A 12075-nucleotide genomic window follows, 5' to 3' on the forward strand; every position below is an offset into this window, starting at 1 on the left:
CATGTCCTCCTACGTCTAACTCATACTTCAATTCAGATCACATGTCCTCCTACGTCTAACTCATACTTCAATTCAGATCATGTCCTCCTACGTCTAACTCATACTTCAATTCAGATCACATGTCCTCCTACGTCTAACTCATACTTCAATTCAGATCATGTCCTCCTGCGTCTAATTCATACTTCCATCTTCAAGCCTAATGTCTTCACGTTATCCGTAATTTGCGTCGTTCGTGGATAATTTTGTCCTCAATTTACACGTTATCCTATCAAGCAATTTTCAATTAAACTTGTTCTTTCGTAATGTTTTTTAAGGTCAAAGGTTGGATATCTGTTTCTGTGAAGCCTAAGATAAATTATTAACAGGATTCCTCACCGAACACTATATATTATATCTCATTTATGGGGTTTTTATAAACGCATTATCATTTTTGGCCAGATTAGCAGTGATAGTTCTTCCATGTTAAATCTAATTCATATGATAACATCTAACTTTAATTTGAATGACTAATAAATTAAGGGCGGCGAGAAACGATGGTGTGTGAAGGAATAAATTAATTAGTGATTTATTTTTAGTGATTTTTTTTTTAAAATTAGTGGTTTATTTTGCGCAGCTTCAAAACATTATAGTATGCGCTTATAACGGATAATTCTTAAGCAATTTCGAAGTTATCAATGTTTCATCGTTTCCTTTATTTGTCGTGACAGAATAACCGTCTGCTAAAGATTCACCGTTCAATCCACTGCATTATGAGGTGCAAGTGTGCTTTGTTACAGGCATACAACGAAAACTTAGAATTGAAAACTTCGATTAATCTATCACCGGAAATCACAGTAATTAGGAAGATTGAACTCTAAATGTTATCCGAGTATGGAATGCCTCTTGCAGACTGGTTACGTTTTGTTTTTCAGTTTCGATCTAGTTTTAGTTTTTTCGGGTTTTTTTTTTTTTTGTATATGAAAGTGCATTCTTATCAGTTGAACTAAACTAAAATATTATATCTATGCTGAAATATATTTATAGATTTATCACTGTTTAACTATAGGTTCCTTTCCTCATCTTAAATCACTACAACATTCTTTTTTTTTTTGCTGATGGGCTGACTAACACTATATCATTACCACCTTTGTTACTTTGCAGATAGACCCTTTATCACATCCAGAAATCAAACTCATACCTTCGAAGTAATGGCGTTTCACTTGTCCTATATGTGATCACGTAATCATATAGGAACTGAAAACTGTAAAAAAGAAATTATTTGTTTAACCTGCTACGGGGACTTTCATTTTCATTTCGTGAGAAAATATTCTATTCTGTTTACTTTCAGAAAACCTTACAGTAATCCACTTGGTCAACCTTCTTGCTTCTTTCACGTCGCAACATTTACATCCTTTTATGAACGGTTTAGGATTTGGAAAATTAGAACTAAAATATTTCCTTGTATTTCCCTCATTTTATATGATTGATTCAAGGATTTAATTAGATTTCGAAATTGGTTAAATTGATGCTAGCTATCTCTTTTGGTAAATTAGTAATTTTAATCTGGACTATGGAGTTGAATAATCAAATAAACATCTTATTTTATTGTTCGATCATAGGCAAGGGTCTTTCTTTTGCAACAGTATGAATCATCATCACACCAATCGATGTAACGTTTTCTGGTTTCTCTTTACGCTTACAGTTCGATAGCTGTGCTTCCTTTGGAAGTGGAATCCAGTTGTCTTTTTTTGAATTTCATAAGTTTTTGGTAGTTGTAGTCTGGCAGTAAGGATAGATGTTATGTAGTAGTAGTCAGAGTTGAAATGCTTTCAGTTCGAAACAATTTGGAATTCCAAAAATTTTTTCTCTTTGAGGTTACCAACATCTCTTGCGGATGACTTACTCAGACTTCTTTGGACAAGTACTTGTTTCTTGAAAAGGCTAAAATGTATGGGCTGGTTGTATTTCACTTTTCGATCTTATTCCTGACCTGATTGATGGCTATAATTACAGGGCCTGTATATATTATGAGCATTGTGATAAAAAAAAAACGTCATAAGACTATGATTAACGATTGACGACTTTGAGGGTTTGTTTACACTGTCAAAAGTCCTCGGAAATGTGATGTGTTACAATAACTCTAATCTATTCTCTTGACACCTTTACATTCCCATTCCGAATGACTTTGTTAGGCGATATTGCTTCCGCTGCACTCATGAATATGTTACATTTGTTCTGAGGTCGAAAAACTTTTTTAATGCGAAAAACTTGCAGGTGGTAAAATGGCTTTAGAATTAGATACAACCGTATCATCTGTGAATGGCAGTAACAATAACAGTAATGGTAACACTACTGTGATATTCAAAACAATTAATAATGATTCACCGTGCAGTAACGACTCCGGATTTCACAGCGATCGGTTACAACAGCATCAGCAATCGAGGTCGCAACGGACCATATTCAGAAGTCGTTGTAACATCAAGCATAAGCCAACTTATGTCAGCGTATTTGCTTCTGATCCAGATTGTTCCAGTCCACTATTCGATGAATTCGATCGACATTTCGCCGCCAAGTATCACTTTGAAATGTTTGTATAAAATTCAGTGGAAGTCAAAAATGACGTAAGGTTGCGTTGTTTCCAAATTTGGCCGGATCCAGACATGCGTCAATGCAGTCTTACTAAGAGGTCGATCATGCATGTTATTGCAGAAAAGGTGTTTGTCAAGGAACTAGAAGCAATGAACCCTTTGGCCTATCATATTAATCTCTCGTTATCTCAGCAACTTTGAAATTATTTAGCGAATTCTAATTTCCACAAGTTAATTTTTTTTCAGTCGACCGAACTTTCTTAACAGTACGCTTCATCTGCCTACGGGAGATGAAGAGACACGCTCCGCTCCGTCCATTGTTGCTCCGTTAATAACGCCTTCTGGGCAGTCAGCATCGCCGTCATTCATAAATATGATTGTTCCGTCGGATTCCACGGTGCATCCAGAAACCTCGAAGCAAACTTATCAGAATAAACAGCAAGCTTTCTCAGCATCCTCTGCAAGTACTTTTGAACAAGAGCAGCAACCTCATGCTCCACTTTCAACTGTGGTTCCGGAAACTCCCGCACATCCGAAGCTGCATTATGCAACAACGCTTTCCAATATTCTTTCATCCAGCGGGATATCGAATTCAAATCAGTCAATGCAAGGAATTCCAGTGCAAAGGACCTATAAATATGCCCGTTTGAAAACTGAAATGCAGGAAAATACGGCGTATATCAGTGAGCAAGAAGATGAAAAGTCCGAAGGATCCATGAGAGAATCGCTGGATGATCTGTATTCAAAATTCCAGCAAAATTTACCGCCCGAAACAGAAATTTTGAATTACCATTTCTATCCACGGATAGTTGATAAATCGGAGGAATTTTATTTAACTCTGACAAAGTCAGCAGATCTTCCTACGACGAAGTTACCGCATGGTAATTCATCGGAACCAAAAGAAACAGTGGAAACGTTGGACACGGATGAGAAATGCAAAAATGGAAAACAATATGATGATAAAGTCACCATGAAGCAGTCATCTGCCTATGATATGTAAATTACTTTTAATTTTGTAATAAGTTGTTATCTATGCGCGTCTTTTTGAATGTTCTAAACAAAGACTGCTCAGCTCATCTTTTATTCATTTTTTAAAAATATCTTGATTTAATTTGAAGTAATACACAACCAAGGGCTAGTTAATTGAAAATTTAGTACGATTTATTGTCTACCACTCAATTGATTTCTATTTTCACTGTCCATATTTTCTGTTTTAAGTTAATTGTTTAGTTGTCGAATTAATTCAACAAGTTCAGAATTTCACTTTTTGAGAATGGCTCGCTTTTTTCAGCTTTAGTTGGTGAATTCCATTATACCAACCCTGCTTTCCAGGTATCATTTGTCGCCTGATTCTGTTACAAAACCGCTGCCTAGGACCATATCTGCAAAATCAGGGAATGCTTCACCTCATCAATCACTTACAAGGCCTCAAGAAATACCAATATCGGAGCTTTTTGCTTCTAAAATTGCTCCGCGACATGATCAAGGAAGTTATGGCACTAATTTGGAAGGACCTCCACTTCAGATTCTGTCTCTTGATCTAGAACTCGGGGTAACTTCGCAAGAAAAGTCAGAAAATCGACTGTTAAAAATCGAACAATGCAGTACCTATGATGAAAAGTTGGGGTCACTTAAAAATGCTGCTGTGAAATCTAAAGATACCTCGGAAGCAGAAATACACTTGAATATCGAGGAAAGCGACTGTGTTTCATTTGTACCTGCTACAGAACTCAACCGGATTGTCTCTCCAACACCTGACTCATTGAGAAATCACGACAGCAGCGGTTTGTTTTCCGAAGTTTCCTTTCAGGAAATAGCTGACAATATGACTGTCTCAAGTGTTCCCCAAATCTCCCGCTATTCATCACTTATCTTAATGAATAAATCCATGGAAAAGTATTCATTTGTGGTGTCGTTATAGACATCGTTCAAAAAAAATTGGAGAACAACATTTGAATACGAGCCTTACTTCTCAAACAGTGGGAATTTCTTGAAACTTAATTTCTTGTTTGAAGTCATCAGAAACGACTACTTCAAATGAAAGCAAGTCTAATTCTTCGCTATACGAAACACTGAATGGTGCTTCGGAAATTTCAAATTACTTGATAAAACCGACTGGGTATAGTCGATGTTAGATATATCATCCCCAAAGAATAGCGCTGTATCTGTTTCAGAAAAGCCCACTTCAGGTGTGTTTGAAAAATCTGGCTCAGTCGTCCCTTCCAAACCCATCCCTCCCCCATGGCAAAGTTCTGCTGTATCGATTCCGAGGAAACCAGAACATTCTTATGGCATTAACCGAACAGTTCCCACCAAGGAATTGCAAACTCCGACATCGTTAAATGAAAAGTCCGAAAAGCCGGTAATACCAGTTGCTCCACGCCGTGCCAGAGATGATGATAAGCCGATTCCGTTTAATAAACTTATTGAAAAGGCAATTTTCGTCATTTATTTTTAAAAATAAAATCAACTACCGAAATCAGTGGGTTGGATTGGCTCGCTAAGGTAGCTACTAAAGCTGTAAATAGATGAAATCCTTTTCTTGATTCTGCTCCAACCGAAATGATTTCATGGCATTGAAATTGTTACCTTTGCTAATTGATTTGGCTGTGATATTTTGATGGAGATGGCTAAAATTTGGTTGAAATTATGCTGTTTTTGCCTGGTCTGTTATTTTATCACCCATTTTTGATTTATTGAAAACAAATTTTTATAGTTCACAAAAGCAGATAATGGTGCAGTTCCAACACCGAAGACATTCCAAAGCATCGCAGGCGCTGTTGATTCGAGCAAATTCACTACAGTGGGGAACAGTGGCAGTACTGGTGTTTCGAAAGCGACAGCACTAAATTTGCGCACCTCAGAGAAAGTTCCATGTAGTGGCAGCAAATTGATCAGCGAAAAATTTACTGAAAGAAATTCGACCTATGTTGAAACTTCAAAAAATAGATTTTCAGTTACTGATAATGCACCTATTTCGCAAGCCGGAAATTTCTTTACAAAAGCAAGAGCATCCTTTGAGAAGGTAATTGGTTTAGAAAATTGATAGCACGCAACACACCATATTTTACCGATTAAGGCAGAAAGTGAGCAGTACAGGATGAGCTTGGAGTAGATTAAAAAGACATTAAGAGTTAAGGGAACATGATCTTAGCTAGTCGGTCCATGAGATGAAAAACTCAAAATTCGGTTAATGAAGTAAAAGGGAGGTCCAAAAAATATCTGCGTCTCCCATGCAATACCATTATGATGATTTATTTTTCTCACAAAATCTCTTCATTTTCCACATCTTATGGTTGTTAGATGCACATTTTATGTTATTAACTAAAGTTTTTGTTTTAAACATTTACCGGTAATGCTATTATGAAAATATGTTTATGCGGCAAGTTAGAATGTAATTCTTTACAGACTGCACAGCCTCTTCCGGTGCGAGCATCTCATAACAATGAGAAGAAATTCGTCTCTACTGTCGAAAAAAATGTCAAGGTTGAAAAATTTTCGGATATTATCCGACAATCTGAAAAGGTTGAGAAAAGGTCCTCGATTATAACGAAGCAGAATGAATTCCTGGAAGTGTATTCATCCGTGATGGAGAAAGAGCCAAACACAAAAATGCATCCATGTCTATCAGAAAGAGAGTATTCAGTAGGAGTTATGAAAGGTTTAAAAACAATTTTGTACATTTTTTTAACTTTCTGACGACAGGATCATTTAATCAGAATGAGGATTGAAAGTCGATATGTATGGAGCTTTCTAGCATTACGTAAGAATATCTATATTTTGACGATAAATGAGGCTTACCACGAATTTCCAGAAAGTGGGGTAGACTACTGATTATTTGAAGGACTCGATTTCTCACGCTTCGATAGTGTAACAAACGATGAAGTGATCGGAAGGCCGCTTGGGGCAGATGGAGCTGAAGAAGCGACACTTCAAATAATCAGCGAGATTACACCAAGCAATGAGTTGCATAAGCAAGGACAAACATCTGAAGTGGAGGTAATATTTGAAGGTTTCCGAATTCGTGGAGTTATTCCAAAAGAAAAGTATATAATGGAAGACAAACAGTGGGCTTTTCGCTTCCCTCAGTACCCATCCATTTATCACTCTGATATATTTTTTTAATGCTTTGAAGATTTAATGCTGGTCTACGCGTGATTACAGTTTTAACGATTTAAGGACATGTATCTGCTTTTTCCATTATGGAAACTGCAATGACTGTAGAAACATTTATACCTCTCTCATGTTTTCATCTGCAATTTTTGTAGAAACCAGTGGTATTTCTTTCGCCTGTTTAAAATCATTAAAGTATTCTAGTTAATGGAGTGCAAAAGCTTGTTAAATGGAAAATTTGCTGATTATGATATTTTCAAAGTAATGCTGAAAAAACCGGCAAGTAACCCAGAAGGTTCAGTTGGTGTAATTCTGAGTTCGGCAGCTTCCGGCGACCAATATATTAGCGTGAGTGTTCGAGTTAATTGGTTGACGTGATTAAATAATTGATTAATTACATGGAGGTGGTCGAAAAATGGTTTCATATATGTTCAGGTGCAAAGAGTGATATCGGGTAGTATTGCGGATCGAAGCGATCTCATCGAGAAGGGCGATCGTGTTTTCTTCGTGCAGGGTTACTCGACAAAACAGGTCAGATGGTTCTCCTTGTTGCTCATCTTTTGCATTACCACAGATTTCCCTAGTATAGCTGTTGATTTTTAATATCGAAAGGTTTAAAATACAAAAAGCACTTCCCTGTGCATCGTCAGCTTTACACCGTCGATCGTATTTTGAGCTAGTTTCTTATCACAAAGTCGATTAATTATTGCATATTTCAGATGTCAGCTACAGATGCACGAACCTTAATCAAACAAAGGACTGAACATGTCATTTTCGTACTCGGACGACCGAAGACAAAATCCAGTGACATGCCAGCTAAGCCTGCTAAATTTGTTTCCACCGGTAAAATCGTTTAAGATGCTCACTGTGTTTTCAGTTGAAATCATTGAACCTCTTAAGGGATAGCCAATTTCTTTGACATGTAGTAATGAATGAATTCAAAATTTGCAAAAAATGACTTGCCATTCTTTTTCATGGGTTTTATTTGTTTAAGCAACTGTTGACCCTGATCTGTTCAACTATTCGATGGATCCGGAAGAAGTGATACTCACGAAAGGTAGTCTTGGTGTAGGCTTAGCGCTTGATGGTGGCCGTGGATCAGTGTTTGGTGATCGGCCAATTGTTATCAAAAGAGTTTTTGAAGGTAACCATTCATCGTCGAAACAACAAATATGCTTGGAACGTATACTTTGCTTTGAAAAAGGACAGTGAAAAGTTTATAAATGTCAATTCTCTTAGGGGAAGTACACATTGTTTTATTTTTAAGGGTATCCTTCATTAAACTGTAGCACTTCGGCAACGTTGATAGTAATGACTTAACTTGTTCTTAATTCTTTCCTAGGCGGCTCTGCAGCACGTAGCGGCCGTATTAAAGTTGGTGACCGAGTAACCACAATTGATGGCATTGATTTGAGTGGGATGAGTTACCTGGAAGCGACAAAAACGCTCCGGTCACGTCCAGAAGGACCATTAAAGCTGGTTATACTTCGCCGTTTGCAATAGTTTTTAATAGTGTATAACTACTTTTGCTCGTTCACTGTGCTCAAATTTGGTTTATGCAATAAAATTCCATTGTATTTCGGTATGCAAACAAGGAAAAATATAGATACCTTTTTGTGTACCAGTTGGTGTCGCGCCAGGTTGGATCGTCTCAGTAACTTTGACTATGTAGATCTTTGACTTGGTGATTTTAATAAAAGTTAAATGGGGAAACACTGCTAACTCATTTATTAATGTAAATTTTTGAATCATTTCAGGCTTCACTTTTATGAAAATCACGAGTAAATGCCCTCATTCGTCAAAGTTGTCACCACATAGATAACCCTATTTTAAACGAATTTTTGAATTTTTGTAAGCGAACGCTTGTAAAATAAATGTTATTCATCAGAATAAACATTGCAGCTAATTTTATTACGATTAAATGTGATGACTTGCACATTCTGTACATTTAAATGTTTCTGAAGACGGATAAACCCTCAGCATTACATATAGTCCTTGCAAGAAATAGATGCGTCAATGAAACCTGAATAATTACATAGCCTAACTTTTGATTCTTGACGGCAGATAAGCGCAACCCAAAGTTTATTTATTCAAACTATAAATGCGACAGTTCTTTCGTGAGAGCAACTTGGCTCAAATCTTCTAAATCTCTTTGTTTAGTTTATTTACAGAAAGTGTTCTATCGGGAAAATGACTCACAAAATGATCGATATTTTTATTGATCAGCACGGATCTCACTGAAGCGAATAATGTCAGTTTTTTTATAAAAAATATGAGGTTTAACATCAGGAAAAAGCGATTATAGAAATAAAACCTCCACAGTTGTCAGTAAAGTCAGTATATAAATATGCAAGTGTTAATTAGACTCATTCTCAACAACGGGATATCATCCTGACTGAAGGTATCTCACAAAGTATCCAAATTCAGATCTCGGGATACTGTTACATAGGTGATAGTTATTATTTGGTTGCCTAGGTTAAGGAAGAAGAGGGGGAATATGTATGAAGAGATACTGGGTACATAAATATGACGAATCCAAGGAGTTTGAAGGGCAATTTATTGGTGAGTAGATGTCATGAACGGAATCGGAAGAATCTCTGAATAATTCGCGTTGTTCCGTTTTCCCATTCATAACTCGCCACTCTATATTGAATCTTTAATTGGAAACTGTGAATGTTTTCTTAAAGATGGAAACTGAATGAGGAACAGTTTAAATCATTGAACTGACTCAACTTCACAATGATAGTAAAAACACTGCTCTTAACTTTGGAGGAATATTTACAGAAGTTAAAAACAAATGTTGAATTAACAACAGTATTCATATACTGTGGGGTTGAGGTGATGACAGGGTTCCATGGTTTTGAAGAGACCCATTAGAATGTTCATGGGAATGATTGTCGAAAAACCGCAACCCACCAATCAGTGTGAATCCTATCAACATAAAAATTAGTTTTAAAAGATTTGGATGCTCGTTATCTCGTTCGTGTAACAAAACCTGCAAAACACGTAGCATTTGAAAATGATTCTGTCGATATGGTCAAGTCGAAATTGAAAGCGTTTTTTAATAAATCTTTTGAATAAAAACATGAATACTTACTTCAAAAAATGTGACATAAATGAATGTGCCAACAGCAACTCCTTGAAAAATAAGTATGGTCAAAGCTTTCACTTGTGTATCCATTTGTGAGCTTTGAACAAATGTACCAATAAAACCACCAAAAGGTGACATGATCGAAAAAAGGGCCATACTCAAGCATACCCAACCTAAAGCATGTGCATGAGTGCGGCCCAACTGCAAACCAACGGAAAATGCAACAATAATTTTGTGTACCATCAACGATATAAATAGCGTCACAATTCGAGCATTATCGATCTGCAATAACTTGGAGGTATAAAGCTGTATATGAATAAACATCGTTCAGGAATTTTTGGAAAACAAAAATTATGGTGAACATTTGCATAATGCTAGTAAGAAAAGAAAGGAGACGAATTCAAAATAAAAGCGGCAAAAATAAGGTGTCGTCTAAAATTGAATTCTCTTCGGATTGCAGCCAATCTTGCCCGGCTTTTCTGTCCTACGTCCTTTTTTTTTAATAATTACCAAATCCGTATTTCCAGACACTTCCTAAATCAAAACCGCAAAACTGCCAAACCTGAACACCGAAAGCAAGACCCTCAATGATTGAATGAAACGATATTGCCAAGACGAATGTGATACTACGTACACCATGGCTGTGAGCATGAGGACGACTTTTCATCAAAATTGGTGGATCTTCTTTAACGTTATCGCAGTTTCGCTCACATGCCTCTGGTTCCGCTAATGTTAAGGCCCTAAAGAAAAAAAAGGGATGATCAAAAAGATGAACGTAAATTCTTCAAATTTTAAAAAGCTCTGTATGTATTTGAACAGATACGTTAAGAACAACGCGTTTCTTCAAATAAAATTGACAAATAATGTATAAAATATAAAAGCTAAGAATTCCACCGTGACCAAATATGCATTACTTCCCAACTAGTTTCAGAGCTAATTTTTCTTCCTTTTCTATTTTACTAATAACATATGGAAAAAAATTTGAAAAATATCGAACTCGTAGCTTTAGTTTCAAATTTTCGTTTTTAAGCCTTCGATGTTTGCGCAAAATGTTTTCACTCATAACATAAACAGTAAAAATTATAACAACATAAAGAATCTGGAAGAGATAGATATTAATCCTACAGACATAAAATACATAGAGAAATAAAGTACTAATCTATTGTTAATGAATGTGGATAACTACTGTACAGCAGACAACAAAAAACTTCATGCAACTCTAGTAGTGACGTGGAAATAACGAAAATAAAAGCAAATTAGTCAAAGAGTTATAAAACAACGAATAAATGTTAAAATAGCAAAAATATGGATGATAAGCTGCAAATGAGTACTTTCGTTTGTTTGATGATTCCTGACCACAAGATTTCCGGGACACAGTACCATATTCACCACAATATGCATAATTTTGGAGCAAAGGCGTTGAGTCTTTTCCACTAAATTTCAATATAAAACAATTGAGATGAAAGGCTGTAAATCCATGCTTTTTGTTCAAAAAACGATGGAGCATCCATCTACAAAAAAAAAAAAAAAGTACATGCTCGTTTTTTCAATATAACATGCGGAGAATCGAATCATTAAAGAGATGCACAGAGAAACAAAATAGACCCTTAACCAATGAGTTTATTGCATGCAACCCTTAAAAAATACAGGAATAAAATCCAATAAAAATGTTAAAAAACACTATTAAAGTTCCACACTTACTCTGCAGGATGTCCATAATCAGTTCCTTTGTTAACACGCTGACTACTTGCTGGGATTCGATTAGATGAATTTGTTACACATAGTAATCCTTTTCTAGACGAATCCTCGTCTGTAACGTAAACAAGTTTATTTCCAGCCTAGAGCATAAAAATGAATAACTAATGGATTGATGAATAAGTGATCTCTAGACTGCAAGAAACTGTGAAGCTTTAGAACCTTTAGGACCTACCTTTAGGACCACATGATAAACAAGTCTTCGAAGGAGCAATGGCGTTAACGCTTTCATGACAACAGTGATCGGCATTATGATTTCTAAAGCTTCGATATTTTGAAATAAAATAATAAAGTGGAAAACTGTAAGAACAACAAATGGACCAACTCCTTATCACAGTTCATTAGCGATATAGATAATATCACAATCCATGTGATATCCAGCGACATTCAAAAGCATTAAAAAGCCTTTTTCATACCCATATGTAATCATATCGAAAAAGATACAGTGACAGAAATCACTGCTAGGTTTGAGACTTTGCGCTTAGTATTTGATCTGGAGGTTTTCTACCATATGTTATGAGCTTTGCCTCTATGCTTGCCACCGTCTCT

General features: G+C 36.1%; 2 protein-coding genes across 2 annotated transcripts in view; one reads left to right on the top strand and one right to left on the bottom strand.

Moving 5' to 3' along the window:
- Positions 1–2261: 2261 nt before the first annotated feature.
- On the top strand, positions 2262–8444 carry LOAG_08656 (hypothetical protein; the record flags this gene model as incomplete). The annotated part of the gene is made up of 12 exons (XM_003144186.2): positions 2262–2551; positions 2814–3563; positions 3900–4351; positions 4742–5010; positions 5284–5592; positions 5976–6228; positions 6412–6566; positions 6885–7028; positions 7116–7211; positions 7400–7523; positions 7675–7824; positions 8023–8444. The coding sequence occupies 12 exons, from the start codon at positions 2262–2264 to the stop codon at positions 8181–8183; spliced, it is 3153 nt and encodes a 1050-aa protein (XP_003144234.1). The 3' UTR covers positions 8184–8444.
- Positions 8445–8908: 464 nt separating this feature from the next.
- Positions 8909–12075, bottom strand: part of LOAG_18300 (hypothetical protein) — a 5987-nt gene continuing 2820 nt past the window's right edge. Inside the window, exons 4-9 of the mRNA XM_020450962.1 lie at positions 11702–11784; positions 11473–11581; positions 11103–11204; positions 10334–10511; positions 9778–10053; positions 8909–9675 (exon numbers count right to left, since the gene is read on the bottom strand). Coding sequence (XP_020305306.1) covers positions 9499–9675; positions 9778–10053; positions 10334–10511; positions 11103–11204; positions 11473–11581; positions 11702–11784 — 925 coding nt within the window. The 3' untranslated portion in view covers positions 8909–9498. The remainder of the gene's footprint in view (positions 9676–9777; positions 10054–10333; positions 10512–11102; positions 11205–11472; positions 11582–11701; positions 11785–12075) is intronic.

Source organism: Loa loa (genome assembly GCF_000183805.2).
Source record: "Loa loa unplaced genomic scaffold supercont3.253, whole genome shotgun sequence".
Lineage (NCBI taxonomy): Eukaryota > Metazoa > Nematoda > Chromadorea > Rhabditida > Onchocercidae > Loa > Loa loa.